The sequence below is a fragment of the Electrophorus electricus genome, chromosome 6 (genome assembly GCF_041902795.1).
Source record: "Electrophorus electricus isolate QZ-2024a chromosome 6, ASM4190279v1, whole genome shotgun sequence".
Lineage (NCBI taxonomy): Eukaryota > Metazoa > Chordata > Actinopteri > Gymnotiformes > Gymnotidae > Electrophorus > Electrophorus electricus.
Window position 1 is genome coordinate 12,338,670 of NC_137502.1, and position 23,059 is coordinate 12,361,728.

The 23,059-nt window shown below is 36.4% G+C and overlaps 1 protein-coding gene across 3 annotated transcripts in view; it reads right to left on the reverse strand.

Annotated features, from left to right (window-relative positions):
* Positions 1–1,218: 1,218 nt before the first annotated feature.
* si:dkey-119f1.1 (Structural maintenance of chromosomes protein 6-like) overlaps positions 1,219–23,059 on the reverse strand; it is a 32,531-nt gene continuing 10,690 nt past the window's right edge. For 2 of the 3 annotated variants that reach the window (XM_035525709.2, XM_081715505.1), the window contains 16 exons: positions 16,805–16,893; positions 16,559–16,723; positions 15,569–15,747; positions 14,290–14,491; positions 12,473–12,587; positions 12,167–12,327; positions 11,084–11,219; positions 10,855–10,935; positions 8,426–8,596; positions 7,874–8,011; positions 7,324–7,469; positions 6,616–6,741; positions 5,158–5,263; positions 4,091–4,243; positions 3,280–3,377; positions 1,219–1,760 (listed from right to left, as the gene is read on the reverse strand). In XM_035525709.2, coding sequence (XP_035381602.1) covers positions 1,673–1,760; positions 3,280–3,377; positions 4,091–4,243; positions 5,158–5,263; positions 6,616–6,741; positions 7,324–7,469; positions 7,874–8,011; positions 8,426–8,596; positions 10,855–10,935; positions 11,084–11,219; positions 12,167–12,327; positions 12,473–12,587; positions 14,290–14,491; positions 15,569–15,747; positions 16,559–16,723; positions 16,805–16,893 — 2,154 coding nt within the window. In that variant the 3' untranslated portion in view covers positions 1,219–1,672. The remainder of the gene's footprint in view (positions 1,761–3,279; positions 3,378–4,090; positions 4,244–5,157; positions 5,264–6,615; positions 6,742–7,323; positions 7,470–7,873; positions 8,012–8,425; positions 8,597–10,854; positions 10,936–11,083; positions 11,220–12,166; positions 12,328–12,472; positions 12,588–14,289; positions 14,492–15,568; positions 15,748–16,558; positions 16,724–16,804; positions 16,894–23,059) is intronic. The other variant, XM_081715506.1, reaches the window with a different exon arrangement.

Below are 23,059 nucleotides of genomic sequence, written 5' to 3' on the forward strand. Positions count from 1 at the left end.
GCTGGTTAGCCTCACTAACAAGTGGTTTTCTTAAGGCTACACAGCTGTTTAGTCCCAATCCCTTGAGTTCCCTTCGCATTGTGCATGTGGAAATGCCCTTACTTTCACTAATAAACACATCCCTGAGTTCTACTGTTGTTTTTCTACGATTTGATTTCACCACAGGTTTAAGTGATCGCTGATCACGATCATTCAATATTTTTTTCCGACCACATTCCATCCTCGAAAATGACGTTTCCCCACTGTCCTTTCACTTTTTAATAATGCGTTGGACAGTTCTTAACCCAATTTTAGTAGTTTCAGCAATCTCCTTAGATGTTTTCTCTGCTTGATGCATGCCAATAATTTGACCCTTCTGAAACAGATTAACATCTTTTCCACGACCACAGGAAGTGTCTTTCGACATGGTTGTTTAACAAACTCACTACATCAGTTAGGGTTAAATAACTTGTTGCCAGTTGAATCATAATCACCCATGCAGTAATTATCCAATGGGAGGCTCTTACCTATTTGCTTAGTTAAATCCAGGTGGTGACCTTTTTTTTTTTGGCCAGGCAGTGCATGTTATATAATTATTGAACATACCATTATGTAATGGATTCATTTCATTTCTAAATAGTTGGTTAACATATTAAACAAAATGGGTGTATGTACATGTGTGTGCAAAAATGAATGACAAAGACTTCCCCTTTAGATGTATACTAAAGTATAAATATCAGTGTACTAGCCTATTGGACCAAAAAGAAAACCAGTTGTGTTGGCGATACCTAACTTGGACAAAACATCAACCCTCAAACCTTCACTCACATACTCTGGAGTTGTTCAAACTGTGTGATGCTGCCGGATGTTAAGGATTAAGCATCATTTTGATTCTGATCCTTAATATTATTATTGTATGATTCCAATAACAGTAATCTAATAGCATGAAGCAGGCTAATATTTGGAATGCAGGAACTTGAATGCAGGGGACTTTTATTAGCTGGTGTTAAAAGACTGAATAATATCGGTGTATTTGCACAGATAAAGGTAACTTATTTTTTTCCCCCTTGACCCTTGTTACACATAAAGAGTTGGTACCAATATATTTGGACAACTTGTAAGACAATGACTGTTTGGAATTTTAGTGTAGTGTGAGAGTTTCCTTTTGCAAGATTGCTATTTTACTTTGGTCTCATAAGGCAATTTAAACTGCATTTTCAGAAATAAAAGTTTCTTTCCAAATAACTATTATAAAAGGTTTTTATAGAGTAGATTGCCATTATATTACATAGTCACATAAATATGTGAAAAATAAAAGACAGCTCACAAAAAAAGATGTGCATTCAGCAATTTTAAACAAAATTCTATATGTATTAGTTTAAAAAATTGTATAAATACAGCGTCACACACTTTTAAGTAATGTTACCTAATGTACATTTAAATTGCAAGAAATGTCACATTTTACTGACAGAACATGTTGCACTACTATGTGAAGAAAACAAATGACAGAACAATTATTTAAAACAATGCTGGACAACACTGGGTGCATCTAACTGAACACTTATATCAAATTTTGATATTGCTGTATTACACAGCACAAAACCGATATGAAAAGGCCAAGGTCTCTTATGGCATGGTCCAGTTTGAACTGTGCTGCTTTGATAATTCTGGAGTCCAATCTCACTTGGCCTCCTCAAGGTTGTCCAAATGGCAGAGTAGACTGGTTGCGGTCTGGGTCATTTAAACGCAGGATATGGGTCAGGTTATTTGGTGGAAGAGAACTGAAAAATAAAGAGAGCACAGAGTAATAAAATGTAGATAAAAGAGATAACAGAGGAATAAATAAATCTGAAGTTCAATGTGTGATGGATAATAAATGTATTAATTCTGATTATATATGTACACATGCACACAGTAAAAATATGCATGTATATCTTTACAATTAATATTTCTGTACACTGTAAAAAAGGAAGGGGCTGTGTTGGTAAGGGGAGGTAAAGAAGATAACACTAGAAAACACTTCCCAATACAATTTTCATCCTTAAAGCCCATCATTATCAAGTGAGATTTAAAAAATACACACACACACACACACACATATACATATATATATATATATATATATATATATATATATATATATATATATATATATATATATATATATATATATACATACATATACACACACACATATATATATATATATATATATATATATATATATATATATATATATATATATATATATATATATATTCACATTTGTAGTGCTGAAACAAAACACAAAAATCAAGTTCATTTATATAAACAGAGAGGCAAGAGTGACCATTGTGTAAAGCAAATAACAAAATCAGCCCATCAACATAAATGTACCAGGATCTCCTTGTGAGACATTTTTTAACCCACTAAAGCAAGCCAGGGATACAGAAATATGACTAGCCATGTTTGAGCCAGAATACAGGACTATAAAACTTCAGCAAAGGCAGAAAGACAATTGACATGTCATGTCAATATTATAAGTCAAAAGCCGATAGAATCAACATAGTAACATTACATCACATTAACATGAACAGTTTATTGAAGTTAGCTCACTGAAGGAGACCGGCACCTCCCTGAGGCTAGTGTAATGGAGACCAAACAGGCAATTCATGTAAATCATGTAGATTGTTGGTTGTTTCTGCAAGCAAGAAAAAACCTTGCTCCCCTTAATCAAACACAACACAGCAGCAGTTCATGTTATTTTTTCAGCCAATCCATAGTTGCCAATCAAAAGTAAGCTCTACATCTTACACAAGATATTTGAAACAGATGTTGACTAAATAGAAATATGAATAGCTAGATTTTGCAGGCATACGTGTGACAATGTGAAAATGCCTTTTACAGGCTGCCCCCCAAAGACCACTATGCAGAAATTAGTCTTATGCACAAAGTAAAAGGAATTCGAATGAAAAAAACATCCTGATTTAGAAACAAGTATGTATATTCCTTTTCTTGCACAATCAAATCGAAGGTTTTATTAAAAATTATGTATAACTGACTCAGTTTTGGGGCCTCAAAATGACATACTAGATACTTTCAGCTGCTGATTACAGTCACCTAAAACCAGTGCAGTGCATTACATTGAATGTTTTTTTTAACCCTTTCAACCAGTATTTCCCAAACCAGTCCACGCAAAACCTCAGACTTCATTTTGGCTCTATTCTCACTCCTGCTGAGTGAGAATAGAGCCAAACCTAGGTATCCAGGACTGTGTTGGCAAATAGTTACATGGACCAAATAAGCATTACTAGTTATTACCTCATGCTCTGTGGAGTGAGGAAAATGAACTGTCTATAGCGCTGGCTAGCTGCTATCTTCAACATCATGTCCATGGAAATTCTGCGGTTCACCATGTCCTGAAAGAAAGTAAACATTAAACAAGCTGATTGTAGGTTACACTAACATCACTTCTTGATTATTTGAAGTTATTGAGATTTCTGACAGTAGTAGTAAAAAGTACATTTTCATTTGCAACAGTGGCAGATATTTTAAGTTGCAGGGGCAAACTGTCACACCCAAAGCACACATTCTAACATCTTAAAACTTGTCATAGGTTGGAGGAGTAATAAAACATTTGCCTGCTCTGTACCTGCTCTTCTGACTTGTTTTGGCTTCATTCAAATTATTTAACAGCAACAGCTGCAAGCCTCTTTTTAGATTAGCAGATTATCATAAATTAAATTAATATAAATTTGTGATGGGTGCCAGTGTTTAGCTGGACAACAGTTAAAAGTTTAAGTTCCTTATGTCATATTCTTCTTTACAATGTTCTTGTCACTGTCCCTCCTAGACAAACCATGTGTAAAACCAAGGTCTGATAACTGAGCTACAGTGAATTAAAACTACTATCTCAATTTAACAAAGCATTGCTACAGAGACAAAAAAAATACATGTAAAATAGAAATAATTAGTAAATAATCCTGTAATATCAGTTATTGTCAAGGAATAAATCCACTTGCTTCCAATATACACCTATGTGGTAAAATAAGTAAAATATTTGTTTATTAGGTTAGCTAAAAATAGAGATGTTTATTAGGCGAGCTGAAATTTTCATGGCAATGTGCTTTACCATGTACACATCGAATTCATCCAGGCAGCGGAATGGAGCTTCAGCTATGGCCCAAAGACTCAAAACAAAACACACAGTGGAAAATGATCGTTCTCCTCCAGATAAAGAACGCATATCACTCAGTGCAGCCTTAGCATTTTCTCCTGGCTGAACCTGATAGAAAAAATTAAATAGGAAAAGAGACACAGCACAAACACACAGAGAGGTCATGAAGAAGGTCCTGTGACCCACAAAAGTTTTTAATCTCATTAGATTAATAAAATCAAATATTTTTCATTATACTTTCAGTATTTTAATACTTTTTCTCCTAATCCTCATTGCTTTGTCTTCACTCCACCTTCCTTTATTTCTAACAAAACACTACCAAACTATATTGAACTGAAAAAGAAAGCCAAGGTGAACTTTTACAAAAACAAAGCATCAATTCAGAGACTAGTAGTAAATAAAGAGGAATATTATATGTGCTCTAACATTAGTTACAGATAATTATTTATTTGGAAAGACAATTACTGTTCCATGTCCCCAGCAAATTCTGAACAGACCTAACTCATTGCTGTGAGCCCCTATTTACAAAACTGATTCTGCTGCTCGTCATGAGGTCAAGGCAGTCCAAGATCCTAATTTTTTCCTATGCACTTCCTGTGACTTATGCGACTGTTCCAGAGACAAAGTCTTCTTTCTTTTAAACTCTCAAAAAATGGTTTCCAATTTTTTGCACTGATTTTGAAAGAAGAGGAAAGTAATATTCTTTGCTCTCTTTTGCAAAAACATTAAACAAACAGTAGAACCTGCTGAAGTCAAGGAAACAAAATCTTTGGTAAGATAAGAGCCTTGGTACATGTCTTAGTTGTGAGCTTTTATTTAGATACTCAGCTTCTGAGTAAAAATGTGTTTTGGAACATACACAGATGTATAGCTCTCCAAAAATAAGTTTTGTGAGGCTATACAAATAAAATGCATAACAAGTATAAGCTATAAATGTACTGACATTTTCAAAAACTGTCCATTCATGATTTAGAGCCCATATTGTTATTCAGTGGCATGTACATTCTTTGGTGAGTTCTTACGGAAATGGAGAGCGTCTCATCCTTGTGGCTGAAGGTCATTTTTCCTGTGTATCCTCTCTGGGACAGCATGGAGTCAAAATAGTACTTGCAACGCACTGAAAGATATCTGCAAGCAAAACAAAATAGATGGATCTGACATTGTATAAGAACATGCCAGCATTTATCTCTCTACCTTGTTCCAACACAAAGTGAAGTTAACTACATATTAATATCCGATGTGCACAGACACACTGGAAACACAAACCCTTCATGCCTCTAATTTTTATATTCAAAGAATCCCTTACATTCTGGAGTCCCTGACAATAAACAGAACTCCCATTTATAACAGAGTCAGTGTCTTCCTCTAAAACTCTGTTTCAAATGCTCCTGTCACCTATTCTCAGTTTATTAGAGGTAGAGGTTAGCGTTCATAGTTCCCACAGCTTCTGCTGGGGTACAAGCAGCAATAATCGATCTAGGACTGAATCTGCAAGAGGCGTAGACATAGTCCCTGTAGTGGGACCAGATTTTAGAACAAATGTAAAGGGAATAACTTTTGCTAATCTGAGTCATCCGTGATGAGTTTTAGCAAGTTGCCTTCAGTTACACTATTTCTGCCAATAATGACTATAGATATAAATACCTATTAGAATCATAAGCAGTGAAATGATTACATACAGGAGACAAACAGAAATTGACATAATTTAACACTACAAACACTTTCCATGTAAAGCACCAATCAGTGCTGTTCTTGTCACACTATCAGACAAATTAATAATTCTATGGTTAGGCTGAATAATGTACACAGACAATCACATACAGCTAAACAGAACGTTTATGCCAGAGACTCAATGGCACCTACACAACTCAAGAAATGGCGAGTTAGAAAAAAGGAAGAGAACAACCCATACATGTTATAGTTTTTTTTATCCTGTGCTGCACTGTATTGTCTATAAGCACTGTGTGTACAATGCTTGCATTTTGTACCGAAGGCTGTGTATTGTATGTTACACTTAAAATCTGGCAATTTTTAATGTAATTCTATTAAAAATAGATATGGATGTGTCATTCATTTCCCACAAAGAAAATTAATTTCATTTCAATTTTTTAGAACTGAAAAATAAATAGATCGATAAAGGAAAATAAATAAACAGATAAATGAAATAAATTTATATTTATATATATATATATATATATATATATATGTATGTATGTATGTGTATATATGTGTATGTATGTGTATATGTGTGTGTGTGTGTGTGTGTGTGTGCGCGCGCGCGTGCGAAGACTTTGAAAAATATAGGCCTACATAAACATTTTCACCAGGGCACAGAACCAGCCTGCAACTCCACCTACACGTTACCCCAGACTGCTGAAATAACTTGCGTTGTAGAGGCAGCCTAAAATAACCAACAGTCAGCGAGGGAAGCAATTTTTTTTGGTGTAATAAACATGTATCATTAGAGATGCGGTGCTTACCTCCTCATTTCAGTGTAGATGTTATGCCGCTTGTTCATAATATTGCCCAGTAGGGTGATGAAGCTCTTGAGCCCCTTTACCTGCAGAGCAGCACCGTTATAGCTCTGGAGCGCATCCTGATATTGCCTGAGAATATAAGACACTTTGGTCAAAACTACAATTTATGGGTTTAATGATAAGCACATATACAACATGCTCTGACATGTTAAATGACACTGTAAGAAAAAGTACAAGAGGTTTTATTTTATGTCACTATTTTTTTTTGTTTTGTTTCATTTAATAGATGCATTTCTCATTTACAGATGAAAACAAATGAAACAGATACTTTAGGTCAGACATAGGAACAATGGCTCAAGTAAGTGAAGATGTAGAGACCTTTTACAAAGAGTTTTGCTAACCAGAATTGTGGATGTCAACATAAGGTCTAGAACACATTGTTCCTGAAATGTTAAATGTACAGCAACAATCCCAAAACAGCTGTCATGATCAAATTCTCTTTTGACCCAGTCTAGGTTGGCTTTAATGAGAAAGGCGTGGTATGAAATGTATGTGTCATCTATGTGTGCCAAGTTAAAGAAAAACAGAGTGAGAGAAAGTTTGATAACTCAACTGACTAATGGGTTTGGACTGATGTGCAATCTGTCATTCCAGGTTTGTCAATATTCATTATATGCCAAATCAAATGTGTATACATATATGTGTATATACCTGAGGATTGTGTCTCTGTCCCCATGCTGGTCTTGCTGTGTGCTGATTTTAAGTTTTAAACGGCTGATCTCACTGTCAAGACTTTTAGCTGTTCTTCTCACATCTGAACGCTCTGGGCAGATTTCCAAGGCTTTTGTTATTGAATTCTGTCAGAGCAAAGCACAACAGATATATAACGTAGAAAATTCACCAAATCAATACTTTTAAAATATTTTATTATAAGCACTGAAAACATGCTGCTGTACTTGGCATGCAAAGGACAACCAATTTATTCTAATACAAATAACCACACTATTAAAGCATATTCATAAAAATATTCATGACAAATTCACTGACAAAGACATTAAGAATAGTCACTATATTAATTGCTGTAATTTTGTAATTTGCACATTTAAATCTTAAACGTTAGTTGTTAGCTGGTACTTTAAAAAGATATGACACAGAAATTCAAATTCTCAGACCCACAAGAGGGGGAAAAAAAGAGAAGTGTATTGGTAAGAGGCTTATTATTCTTTGGAGAATATGAGCCAAATGAGTGATGGCACAGTACCTCTATTTCATGTTCCTTATCCCCCAAGGACTTCTTCAGATCTTGTATGTGGCTCAGGTGCTCTTTACGTTTCTCCTCATAATGTTTCTTATTATGCTTACTCTTCTCCACCACCTGGTCACTCTTACTCAGCTCTTCCTGTTGTGGGGGCAGAGGGAGGGAGTCAAATAAATACATAACATTTCTATGTTAGTCCGAAAAAATGAAAATCTTATAAGAACTAATCATTACCTATTGAGCTGATATCAATACTTTATTTTAAGGGCTGCACCAAGCACTTATTTCGGTAATTGACAAAATGTACAGCAACCTTTGCACTTTGTTACATCTTTAACTTTAAACAATATCCATATATTTAATATAATAGAAGTATCATCATGTAGTTGAGCATAACAAATAAAGACTGAACAAAAACAACTGAAGATTAAATTCTGATGTAACATAAAGAAAGTGTAACCTGGCAATGCACATTTATAATACATAACTAAGGAATTCACTGCATTAAGGAATTGACTAATGTGAAACAGCCCAAGATTACTCGCCATAGCTGACCTTAATGGGGTCTGCCTCCTCAGCCAGACTGTTTATGTCATCTTTGTGCTGGCGGTATTGAAGCTCCACTTCCTCAAAACCACTTTTGAGTGTGAGCATCTGTTGCTTTTCCATCTCATACTCTTCACGACTCACAGTTAGCTTGTCACTTAGCTCCTCTAGTTCCTCTTCCTAAAGGGAGAGGAACAAAGAAGCCTCCATATCTAGAGGGGTCTTGTGTGAAGGACCTTTACATAATTTACTTACTTTATATTATCTATAAATGTTATGACAACAAATGTATTTGTTTGGACCATTAATCCTTATGTCTAAGTTTAACAAATGTTGAACTTTAGCCTGTCTCTCACCCTGAGTAGAACAGAACACAAGATTTGAATAAAAAGGACCGTGTGCATGCTTACAGCTGTCAAACATCACAACAAGACTAAGTTGGGTGCCTTCCAGGAAGGGAGCATTTGAGGAACAGCAAGGGGAGGGCAAGGAAACCACAAGGGTGGCGAGGAACTATAAGAAAGTGTGTGAGAGATCATGTTCGGGATTTGCTCTCCTTGCAGTTGCTCTGTGAGAGAGACTTAGCTGAAGCATTTATCCAAAGCAGCTTACAATTATGACTGAATATAACTTGAACAATTGAGGGTTGAGGGCCTTGCTCAGGGGCCCAACAGTGGCAACTTGGCAGTGGTGGAGCTTCAACTGGCAACCTTCTGATTACATGTTGAGTACCTCAACCATTGAGCTCTTGTAAATTTCATTCATAACTTCACTATACAATTAATTCTGATTTTTTTCACCCATTTCTCCCTACTTACTAATTAGAAGTCTGAACAAGGATTTGTCAAAAGGCTTTGTGACAATGTCAGCAGAGAGTAGTGGCTTATAAATAAAACTGAAAAAAGTGCAAGTTAGCATTTAGGTTATAGGTCAACAGATGATTATGTAAAATTTAACAGAAAGCATTACTGTAAGGGGTGCAGAGGGCAAGTGAAAGCAGAGCTAGTGGTGCTAATGGGGTGGGGGAGGGAGAGAATCAGGAGCCAATAAATGTGAAGTAGGTTTTTTGTTAACCTAGATATTTTTAATTATTTTCTTATCGATGGTATTACAAGAACCGAGGGACAAAAATAGATACATAAAAAGAATAAATGAAAGTCAGATAGCTAGACAGACAGACAGACAGACTATATTGCCAAAAATATTCACTTACCCATCCAAATAATTGAATTCAGGTGTTTCAATCACTTCCATGGCCAGAGGTATATAAAAACAAGCACCTAGGCATGCGTCTACAAATATTTGTGAAAGAAAGGGTCACTCCCAGGAGGTCAGTGAATTCCAGCATGGTACCGTGATAGGATGCCACCTGTGCAACAAGCCAGTCATGAAATTTCCTCACTACTAAATATTCCAGTCAACTATCAGTGGTATTATAACAAAGTGGAAGCAGTAGGGAAGGACAGCAACTCAGCCACGAAGTGGTAGGCTGCGTAATATGACAGAGGGGGGTCAGCGGATGCAGAGGTGTACAGTGTGCAGAGGTCGGCAACTTCCTGCCCAGTCAATTGCTACAGACCTTCAAACTTTATGTGGCCTTCAGATTAGTTCATGAACAGTGCGTAGAGAGTTTCATGGAATCTGTTTCCATGGCCAAGCAACTGCATCCAAGCCTTACATCACCAAGCGCAATGCAAAGCATCGGATGCAGTGGTGTAAAGCATACTGCTACTGGACTCTAGAGCAATGGAGGCGCGTTCTCACTTCTCCATCTGGCAAGACGATGGACGACTCTGGGTTTGGCAGTTGCCAGGAGAACAATACTTGTCTGACTGCATTGTAAAGTTTGGCGGAGGGGGGATTATGGTGTGAGGTTGTTTTTCAGGAGTTAGCCCCTTAGTTCCAGTGAAAAGAACTGTTAATGCATCAGCATACCAAGAGATTTTGGACAATTTCATGCTCCCAACTTTGTGGGAACAGTTTGGGGATGGCCCCTTCCTGTTCCAACATAACTGCACAACAGTGCACAAAGCAAGGTCCATGAATGCGCGGGTTTGGCATGAAAGAACTTGACTGGCCTGACCTCAACCTGAAAGAACACCTGAAGTGGAGACTGTGAGCCAGGCCTTCTTGTCCAACATCAGTGTCTGACCTCACAAATGCGCTTCTGGAAGAATGGTCAAAAATTCCCATAAACCTCCTAAACCCTGTAGAAAGCCTTCCCAGAAGAGTTGAAGCTGTTATAGCTGCAAAGGGTGGGCCGACATCATATTAAATCCTATGGATTAAGATTGGGATGTCACAAATTCATATGCATGCGAAGGCAGACGAGCCAATACTTTTGGCAATATAGTGTAGATAGATAGATAGATCACAAAAACAGATAGACAAACTTCCAAAAATTCTGAAGAGGGGTGAAAATGAGTGTGTAACACTACCAGTGGTTTCAGATCCTCAGACTGCGGTTCTTCCACATTTTGCAAATCACTCATCTGCAAATGAAGCTTCCGGCACTGATCCTACACATTCATGAACAAACAACAACAACAACAACAACCAGTCAGGTATGCTCAAACTTGAGCTACAACCCGCAGAAAATTTTGCTACAACTACCTATAGTTGTATCAGAAGAAATACTGCACAGCTCGAAAGTTAGAAGTACGTCACCTTCACTCTTTTGTGATCTGTAAGGGCTCTCTTAAACAGAACTTCATTCTGATGCACTTGGTCTTCAACTTGCCCAATATTTTGGGCAAAATCTTGGTGATTCCTCTGCTGGGTCTGCAAAGCTGCTTGTAAATTCCTAGAGAAAAACGGGTGTAATAAATAAAGGTTTTACAAGTTTAAACATGCAATCCACATAATTAAAACAAGGACTCACTTGCTTCTAATGATGTGGGAAGGCAGTTAAGAAGCCATAAATCACTTTTTTTACATTTACAACACAGAATAATGACTATCATCATATATTTTTTCATATCATCTATATTACATTATCATGTCCACAGTATAATGGAGGCAAAGTGCACTAATAAAAAGGGGGGGAAAAAAATCTTAAGATGCTAATTTTTTTTTGGTAGGTTAGTGAAATGCTCTATTCTGATGTATTTGTGTAGTTGAGCTTTATGATCCAATATTTTTGGCATTTCCTCAATTACACAATAGATGTTGACCTGGAGTAGATAAATATTTACTGCATAGTTAGATTCTGAATAGTTATATAAAAATCAATTAGTTGTTGAGTAATCATAGTATGATTAGTTAACTTTTTTTTTTATATTGGTAACTCACCTAATTTCTATCCATCTATCCATCTATCCATCCATCCAAATAAGAGACCACTACAAAATTATCAGTTTCTCTAGTTTTACACTTGATGGGTATGTGTTTAACCAGGCTGAACAGTTTTGTTTTATTCTATAGACTACTGGCAAATTCCAGATAAAAATATTGTATTTTAGAGGTTGTTTTTTGTTTGTTTTTTTTTTAATGAAAATGACTAATGGCCAAAATAACAAAAGTTACAGAAATTTCAGACCACAAATAATGCAAAAAAAACAAGCTCATATTCATTTATAAACAACACAGTACTAATATTTCAACTTAGAATGAGTCAAGAAATCAAATGCTAAATGCTATAGATTCTGCATGTACACCTTCAATGGGCTCCTAAAAAAGTGGGTAATTTTTTATTCCTGACATTTGTGTTTTTTGAAAAACAATAAAATTGCACAAAGAGCAAGAGCAAACCTAATTTCCTTTTCCACATCATGGCTTAGGTAGAGTGCCCTCTGCTGTTCTGAGGAATAGTAGCGGTTATTGAACACCTGGTCCCCTTCACGTGTAAAAGCCTCTTTACAGTTACAAGGAGGACACCCTCTTTGCATCACTCTCCGTGCGTCTTTGTTATTCTAACATCAAATAAGAGCACAGGAATTAAAAGATAAAGGCCAATCAGACCACACTATTACTGCAAGCCGAGCTAGTGATGTATTACATGCTGCTTACAATGGCTAAACAAAATCAAAAGTGTTAAAGACATTTCTGTGTACTCACCTTAATAAGCAAAATGGTCTCTATACCTCTCATATCAATCAAACAGTTGGCCACAACCGGATTGTCAATATCAAGAGCCTGGAGTACTGTTGGGTACTGAGGATGTCTGACAGCTCTGTGAGAGGTACAGAGAAGATCAGCTACTGAAGTAAATTAGAATATTTAAATGTTAAACTCTCCAGAACCGTCTTAAACTAAAACGGGCTTCGGGCTGGAGGAAAAGAATGCAAGATGAAAACAGCAGGAGGTAGATAGGAGTGAAATTTTAATTCCTGTGCACATGCTATGTTTTTAGTCCTTAAAAGACACGGTTTTAATACACACTGTTTTAACACACTTCTTCAGTAACTCTTTGCAGGAACCGACTGGCACATACACTGTATCTAAAATCGTCTATTGTTCATTTTGATCTTCTGTTGAAATCAGAGTATGTGAGTGGAGTAAAACTAATTTCTGGTGCTTACTGCTAAAATAATTCTATATTAGTTATTAAATGCCTCCATGGTTTTATGCCCCTTGTTACTTTTTAGAGCAAACTCTTAATAAAAAAAACAACAACAAAACAAAAAAACAAAACAAAAAGAAAACTACATCAAAAGTCAAATCTCATACATTTTTCATCATGTAAAATGTGAATTGGAGAGTTAAGTGACATATTTGCACAATTAGTAAAGTAATATAATCTGAGGTAATGTCACTGACTATCATGGCAGTGTAAATATAAGGAGACAATCAGCCCTTCATAATTGCACTAGCCTACTCGGTTTTTCTACTACTAGTTTTTGGCAATAAAGCAGAGGACTGAAATTAATCTCTAATTGAAAAGCACATGGGGATTAAGACTAGTTTTTTTATTAGTGGTCTAAAAACTGAGTTTTAATGATTTGGGAAAATCACCCAGGCCAAGAGAAGAATTTATTATAGTAATCATGGGTTAAATGGGCAGTAGTTCTTTGAGTAACTGAGCTGGGACTGGATCATGTATACATGAGGAGGATTTAGAAACATTTATCAGAGAAATTAGCTCCTTAAACTGGATTGTGAAAAATGATTCTAATTGTTTGTCTGAGCCAGGTAGGAAGATGACAAAACGCAGATTAACAGAGTCTATGGAAGGCCAATAAATTCTTCACAATATTTGGAATCTTGTCTTTAAAAAATGTTATACTTTTATACAGCTACACTCCCGCAGGACAAACTCAATTAATTTGATTCCTCATTCATTTTGATAAGGTATTAAAAATAGGAATCTTGGATGTTTTGATTGACTATTTCTCCATTTATACTCCAATCTTTCCAAGTTTCTCAGTGCAATGTATGTCCCATTTTTTGGGCATGCCTCTTAAGTGACATTAGGTTTCAGAATATACACAATAAGGTAATCAAATGAGACAGTATCAAAGTTTACACCAAGGTCCTTAACTACTCTTTTCTGCACAATAAAAACATGTTCTGGAATAAATTCAGCTGCCACTTCTATACTAGAGAATTTAGAATAAAGATATTTCTCGTCATCCAGGATTTTAAAACCTAAACCTTGCGAGGTACAATACTGCAGTCTTTCGGTCTGATCTTTTGTCGTGAAGCAGTTGGAAATCTTTTTTGCCTATAAGAAAATTCTAAGATGACCAAAAAGAGTACCAAAACGCTCTACAGTCAAAAACAAAAAAACAAAAAAACAAAGCAACAATTTGAATATTATTAGACAGATTTAATTCATTATACTGTTAAATTTAATAATTTAGCGGTGTGCCCATGTATGCGGTACTTCCATATGGGTTCATATTCATATATGAGTATTACAAAAGTGTAGATACCTGGTACTGATGTCATAGAGTGTGTCAGTAAATTCACTGACAATAATTTGAGGCCTTCGTTCCTGTGAAAAGGCTTTACTCATTAGCAACTGTAGCACTTTCTCATCCATGTAGTTATCACAGCAGAAAGCGAACAATAAGGACTTCAGACAGCTCTCCACAGCAAGACAGAGTTCTGCATCCCGCAACCGGATACAGTATCCTAAAAACAGACAATTAATAATTACTGTTAAGCATACTGTTAAGTTACCACTAAGCTTTGTCCAATAAGTAAAAACTGAATTCACACCAAACAGTCTGCGCAGCACTTAAACAATTCTTAAACAATCTTAAAATGGTAAATCAGAGCACTTGTGATTACGTCTTTATTTTATCCACCAGACTGTTTTTTTCCCCCAGGACACTGGTGAGGAATGGCAGTAGAATGATAACATGCAAAAGAACTATAAAAAAAGATGCTGACAATGTGCATAAGTACTGTGACATCTGGAATCATGAAGTAACCAAAAACATTTACCAAATGTAAACTCCCATGTGCATATCTGTTCAAAGTACACTTTTAGTTAGGCGAGACCTAAAGAGCGGTGGCGTAATTCTGGGCTGTGAATGGAAGGTCTGAAAATCTCAGCTAGACGGTCTCTGCATCAAATGTTTCAGTATCAATATACACACCTCACCTAACCCAAATTGTGTAGTCCAGATACAGAATACAAGTTGGCAGGATAACACAAAGTACATAGACAAAATAACTTGGGTTAAACTTGTGTGGTTATTAGAGCATAAACACTTATTTGCATAATCCCAAAAAAAAACTGTAAACAACTGTTTTCTCAGTTGATTTTTTGTTTATCTTTAAGAAGCATCAAATCAAGAATTAATTTACAACTTAACCTGAATGTTCATGGGAATGAGAGCATTTTATTAAACAGGGCAAATAAGTTTCAAGTGAGACATGCAAAAATAAGAAAGCGTTTCATGAAGTATGACATGCATGCAACTGAAAAGGAAATATCCCAATGTCCACATGCCATTGCCCAAGAGAACACATATCTGCGCAGTGCATCTCAAAATATAGGCCTAGCTGATATGACAGAATAAGCTAACACATGGGAATGAGATTTCATACCATGAATCCATGCATATGAAAAATCGATAATTGAATTAGTAATTTTCACAGCTCTGTTGCTTACTGTCTTTTAACTAGACAACATGAATATACTGCAGTATAAATTTAATGTCAGAATGCTCATGTAGAACAATTTAAGATGGAAAGTCTTACCAAGGGGTCCCACAGGTTTTACTCTGAAGTGTCCTCGATGGTTAGCTTCTTCAATGGCAGCAATTAATGCTGGCATTTTCTCACCAAATCGACGAAGTCCACCAATTCTGCTACCCTCCAGAGTGGTCAGTTCCCGCCGCTTTGACTCAAGTGCACGATGCAAATCCTGCACCTCTAGTCTACGGATGGGTAGAGATGAGAGAGGGGAAGACAAAGTGTGTCAAAGTGGAGCTTGATTCATTTGGCATTCACAATGCTATGAAGTAACAAAAGTGTTCAGAACTGAGCACAAGCATTTAGAACATTGCACGCCTTTAAGAACATACACAAAACGCAACTACAAAATAGAAAGCACAGCTGAATAACTACGTAAAACACACATTCAATCAAACCAAAAGCAAACAAATTCCCCAACTTACAAAATCATATACTGCTCATCTCACGAGTACTAAAAACTAAACACTAAGAAGCATGACTTGTTTAAAGCCTACTTGAAGTCAAGAATTTATATCTGCCTCTTAAAGGATACTCAATAAGTGATCCCTTCCTACATGAACAAGCCCTGTATGTCATTGTATTAATTTAGCTGATCTAATTATCTTAGCTAATGCTTAGCCCACCATTTATGTGTGGAAAATGCATAATAACTGCCAGGGAGTTTGTGTTTTTAATTGTTGTTAAACTGTATTTACATCTGGATGGATATATATACATTTATGTATTTGTGTGTGACTGAGAAAAGCAATGCAACATAGTAGAACTTTCATACCCAGAATCATGAGATTCACAAAACTCATAAGATAATAAATCAGAAGTCTTCCAAATCATGGTAAAGCAAGAATTACTAGTTGGAAACACCTATAGTATTTTGACAATGCCAGACCAAATCAGTGATGCAGAACTAAAGCAAATGTTATCAGTATTTTTTTCTTCAAATCTGTTCAATCACTCAGAAAACTTTTTTTTTTAATTGCAGGTACATTTACAGACCTCATTTTATTGAGCTTGTCCTTGGCACTGTTATAGGCCTGTTGAAACTGCTCTATCTGCTGAGCGAGAGTTGACTCCTTAAAATTAAGAGCATCCAACTCAGTTTGAAGGCGATTCATCTGTTCCCTACGGCTCTGGCTGGACACTGCACTTGACTGAGTGATACTGTGGAGGAAAATGCATGTGACAATGAAAAAGTGTGACACAGGAAAATCCAATTCTCTCCTTTGCATGCAATACACATACCTGTATTTCAGCTCACTAATGCGATTGGTGAGCTGGTCTTTGTCTCTCTCCAAGTCCCTTAAATTAGTTGTGTGCCTATGCAAACGAGCCTAAACAGATGGCAAAAACGAGTAGGGTTTATATATACAAAGTTTATATATATACAAAGTTTATATATATATATATATATATATATATATATATATATATATATATATATATATATATATATATATATATATATCGGGGAAATAAGTATTGAACACGTCACCAATTTTCTAAGTAAATATATTTCTAAAGGTGCTATTGACATGATGTGAGCTCTCTCAAGACCTTCGCAACCTTATTGCTGCAAAACATACTGACGGCATTGGTTACAGAAGACTAAACATACTGACGGCATTGGTTACAGAAGACTTTCTAAACTACTGAAGGTTCCAGTGAGCACTGTTGGGGCCATAATCCGGAAATGGAAAGAATATCATTTCACCATAAACTGGCCACGACCAGGTGCTCCCTGCAAGATTTCAGACAGAGGAGTGAAAAGAGTTGTCCAAGAGCCACGGACCACCTGTGGAGAGCTACAGAAAGACCTGGAATCAGCAGGTACAATTGTTTCAAAGAAAACAATAAGTAATGCACTCAACCTACATGGCCTGTATGCACGCTGACCACGCAAGACTCCATTGCTGAAGAAAAAGCACGTTGAAGCGCGTTTAAAGTTTGCTCAACAACATTTAGAGAAGCCTGTGAAATACTGGGAGAATACAGTCTGGTCAGATGAGACCAAAATTGAACTCTTTAGATGCCATAATACACACCATGTTTGGAGGTCAAAAGGCACTACATATCACCCCAAAAACACCATACCGACAGTGAAGCTTGGAGGTGGGAACATCATGGTGTGGGGTTGTTTTTCAGCATACGGCACTGGCACACTTCATATAATTGAAGGAAGGATGAATGTACTGGCTGTGTACACACAGCCAAGGAAATTATCAACTGGTTCCAGAGAAAAAAAATAAAGCTGCTAGAATGGCCCAGCCAATCACCTTACCTGAATCCAATTGAAAATCTATGGAAGTAACTAAAGCTCAGAGTTCACAGAAGGAGCCCACAGAACTTTCAGGATTTGAAGAGTGTTTGTGGGGAAGAATGGGACAAAATCACACCTGAGCAATGCATGCAACTAGTTTCTCAATACAGGAGGCGTCTTAAAGCTGACATCACCAACAAATACTGCGTTTGTACGAAGTATTAAATAAATTTCAGTAAGCATGATCAATACTTTTTCCCTGTGTCATTTCTCATTATTATACATAATTTATGGACATCTGTGGTTTGATTTCTTTGCATGTGTGGATTGGATGGGTTGTTACCGACATCTGGGGAGAATTTCATGTCAATAGCACCTTTAGAAATATATTTACTTAGAAAATTGGTGATGTGTTCAATACTTACTTCACCTGCTGTGTATATATACATACATACACACATATATACACATATATACACACGCGCGCGCATGCATGCATGCATACATACATACACATACATATACACACACACACACACACACACACACAAATATTATATGTAATTTATATAACAACACTTTAAATGTAAGGTGGGCTAGACTTCTTTGCAACAGCTAGATTTCACCTCTTTTTTTGGATTTATGTGGTGAAAAATGTCCAAATACATCAACTCCTGCTATGTTTGTAAAAGGCTTCTCTGAGAAAGAAATGACTAAGATGTGCCATGCATTGTAGATAACTGGACCACTTATAGTGTCAGACATGCCTAAGCCAGAATTCCAGTTTCGCGTACCATGATGTTTGCTGTGGAGAGCAGCTCCTTTTCTACATTTTTATCCGTAATTTTGATATCTATAATTTCGCTATTTCTTAATATCATCCGGCCAGGTTAATTACATCCTTACATATTCCAGAAAGAAACAAGCCCAAATAGGTTCTCCTTAGCAAACCATGAATGGCTAAGATGTAATAGTAAACGTACTTGTATTTGTCTGCTGTCTAAAATGTAGTCTTCTGTATGTTTCTGTTCTCCTACATACTTAATTTTAATTGCTAAATACTGGAGTATAGAGCCATCACAACCTAAGCAAATCGTAATCCAAATTTTTTGCACTGGAAAAACTTCTGATATCAATACCAATAAAACAAGATTTGAGGTAACACCAATTGAAGAACTAATAGAGAAAAGTGTATGTCTCTTGATTCATTCATTCATTTTCATTAATTCATTCACAGTGTATTTCTCATACATACAGTTACAGTGGGCTAAGCCATGTTTGATAAATACACAATACAAGATTTATGCTTATGTACTGTGATCTCACAGGGCTATCAATATTTATGTGTTTTAATCCCAACTTTGGCATTGTTAGCAATATTTCATGAAAGGGAGTTGCTATTTAAGGTGAAAACCTAACATTGTAACTGATGCAAATTTTAGGTGACGGCCTGGCAATCATAGTAATTATACTTTTCAAAAATGGATGTCCATTCATCAATAGTTTGTTAGTAGGTCCATCACGATGAGGTAATAAAGACATAAGGGAGTATAGAGATTCTGTGTCCTTTCAGAATGATTTGCGTACAGGGCCTCCATAGAGGTCTCTGCAGGCTTTACCAAAGGATCATGGTTAAGCTTTGGTAGACCTCAGGGTAAGATATTTGACCTCTCCACAAGGCTCAGGACCGTATAGAAAAACAATCTTCTTTAGGACAAGGTCAAGAGAAGTCCTCTCTTGGAATGTGGTGGTGATGGGTTCTAGCTGGTGCGGGTGTTGAACATCAGTTTGCATATGTTGACTAATGTATGGTTTGGATGTAATGGTAGCGAATGCAAACATTAGTATGTAAAAAAGGTGGGGTGAATACATAATTACATCTGACCAATGTATAAAAATGTGGGTTCTTTGTTAGATTGTTAGACATTCTCTGGAGGGTGCATCAATAATGCTTAATAACGTTAACCTGCAATAAAGAACAGGACCAGCTATTCTCTTTAACTAATTCTGAATTGTATATTTTCATTTTATATTTGAGTGTTTAAATTTACAACTAGCTGACTGGGGATTTAGGAAGGAGAAGGTTATGCAATTTAGCAATTTGAGTCTGCCCTACATCAGTGAGGTTATGGAGTATAGTTGTGAAAACTATGGGCAATCCGATCAGAATGAATAAAATTCCAGAATACCAGATTATTTTTCAGACTGAATTATTTCCTGTTTATTTGGTGGTACAGAGGTGTGTGATATAGTTACTCGCTGGAATACCCACTCCATTTTCTATGTGTACAGGTGTGTCTTGTGTCGTGTGTGTGTGCGTGTGTGTGGTCCTAAGGCGCACAAAGAAGCATAATCAGAACACATACAGAAACAGGTATATTACAGCTATATTATCAATATACATCAGTAAATGGCTTCACCTAGCAGCTAAACCGTTTTACTTAGTGTGACCTTCTACACATGTGAATCCACGTGCATCCATCATCTTACACTTACAAAACCCATAACCCTTCACAAACCTGGAATTAAAAATGCCTAGAATTACAATAAACTTATAATTACATAAATTGTACATCTACTCACTTGTTCAATGGACACACTATATAATCTGAACAGTCAATTCCACCGATCTACCAGGAATTAAATCAAATCCTACATCCTGTATATTCGTCACATGGCTACCATGACCAATCAGAACAACCTCTTTTTAAACACCTCCTATCCATATTGTAATATAAATATGAAGCCATAGTAGGGAACCCACATAAAAATAACTGTCATATTTGCTAAGACTCTCACTATGCTCTGATAGTAGTACCTGAGACAGATAAAATAAATAAATAAAAACGTGTAAAAAAATATCTGGCTCCTCTGGGTCCACCTAGTCCTCCTAATAACATTTGCAACGATACATGGCATCCGAATCAAAACAACCAATCAGATCCAGGAGGAGTGTCTGACAGTCCCAACACTGCTTGTGCACATGCATGCTCACTTGGTCAAGTGCAATAAGTAAGCAGCTCTAGGAGCGTAGAAAAACAAATATCTGAAAAAACTGCCCATCCCTCCTGTGCCAACAACAGCTTACACGCAAAAAAAGACAGGTAAACAGAAGACAAACAAAGAAACACAAGCAAAAAAAATGAATCAGGCCATGCCCGAGATAAAACAGGATAAACCTTGAAGTGGCTTTTGAGAGGTGGAAAGCTAGTCTGCAATGATATTCCTATTTCTGCATGACAAGTGGCTAATTAAACCCTCTGCTTGATTTATATTTAATTTGATTAAAAAAAATAACCACAAATCTAAGATGATAATTGTTACAATAATACTTCATAGCACACTTCTCATTTTAGTGGGATTTGCAGTCTGGTTCTTGTTAGCTTAGTTCTGATGCTATGGCCAGTGTTGTTTTATTTGAAAGGTGCTGAAAATACTTTTCACAATTCATGACAATTTCTGTTATCAAATATATAAGCACTAAAATAAGTTTGTGCTAGTTCTTTTACCAAAACGATATTGCTGTAGACTACTTTTTAATGTCTAAAATATTTATTTCTGCTTTTTTGTCCACTGGCCATCAATGTTGACATTTCACGACATGCACAAAAGCCTTCTGTGCAGGCAGGGGCTTTGTAGGCCGGGCTGAAGCACAACAAAGATTGAGGTAGGAGGGGCATGGAATCTATACTTGTTCTAGTTTTCATGCCAAGCCCACTTTCTCCTCAGTCCTACCAAATGTAGCTTTAATGAGGAAAACAGATTAACTCTTGGTACATCCAGAATATGTCTGATTTTCATCACAGTTTACAGCATTAATGTTTAAAAGAGTAGCAGGGCTGATACCTTTTGTACTGGTATTTGTACTATGGCAGTAAGATAAATATCTCTTCAGAGATCTTCAGCACCAATGTTTTTTTTTATAATTGCATGGCAGATGACCAAAGACTCCCTATGAAATAAGGCTCACTATGAACCAAGCCAAGTGTAACCACTCAAATCTTTATCGACATATGGCAACTGCAAGGGGTTGTGAGGTGAATGAAAGAGACATTTACAGTTCCTTGAAAAAGTGTTTGCCTCCTGTCTTAATTCCTGAATTTATGAAAAATTTCACATTATGTTAGCCTGAGTTTATAGTGTAACTATAGTAGTATATAAGGTCTGGTAGGAAAATTATACAAGTTTGGTGCTTCTTTCAAGTCTTTGGTGTGCAAAGTATCAATTATGCAATATTCAGGTGTAAAAAGATGTCCCAGCAGAATAGCCTGGTGGAACCACTGATAACCAAGAATATAAATGCTTGTCTCAAGTTCACAGAGAACCATCAAGATAATCCTCCTGATCTGGAAATGTGTGTTATGGACAGATTGATTTAAAGTGGAGTGTTTTGACCTGGGAACTGTTATGTCTGTCAAAAACCTAAAACTGCTTTTCAAAGCAAGAGCGAGCCTCATAACTTCTGTGAGCCTCATACATATCAAGATCGAGCCTCATACCTTCCTGAGGGAACTTTGAATTCTAAGAGTCAGTTCTTCAGGAGAATGTCAGGTCATCTGTCTGTGAGCTGATGTTAAAAATGCAACAAAACAATGATCCAACACACAAGCAAGTTTACCACCCAATGGACGTATTTAAAAAATAAGATATTTAAACTTTTGGAATGGCCTAGACCTAAACCCTATTGCAATGTTGTGGCAGGACCTGAAACAGGCAGGCCATGTCCATAGGCCTACAGATCACGCTGAGATAAAGTAATTCTGCGAAGAGTAGTGGGCCAAAATTCCTTCATGGCATTGTAAGACACTAACAAATACACAGAACATTTAGTTGCAGTTATTGCTAACAATCACTTTCACACAGGAGGATTAGGTGTTGAATATCTTTCCAGAATAAATACATGTCAATCACATTGTTGTGATTTCTGTTCCCTCAGTTTCTCTTATATGCATTATTAGGTCTTGGTTTAAGATGTAACATCATTCAGTGTTTGAATGTGCAAAAATTCAGGAATTCAAACAGGGACAAACCTTTCCGCTAGCATCACCCTGAAAAGTATACCTTCAACCAGTCTTTAACACTTTCAATATACTTTCCCTTCGTGGTTCCACACACAGCTTTGCTTGGCCACACACTACACACAAAAAGCTCTGTGCTGAAATGTAGAAAATTGTGCTTTGTGTCTCAACATCCTGAAATTACATGATAGATCTATCCATATACATGTGTGTGTATATGTA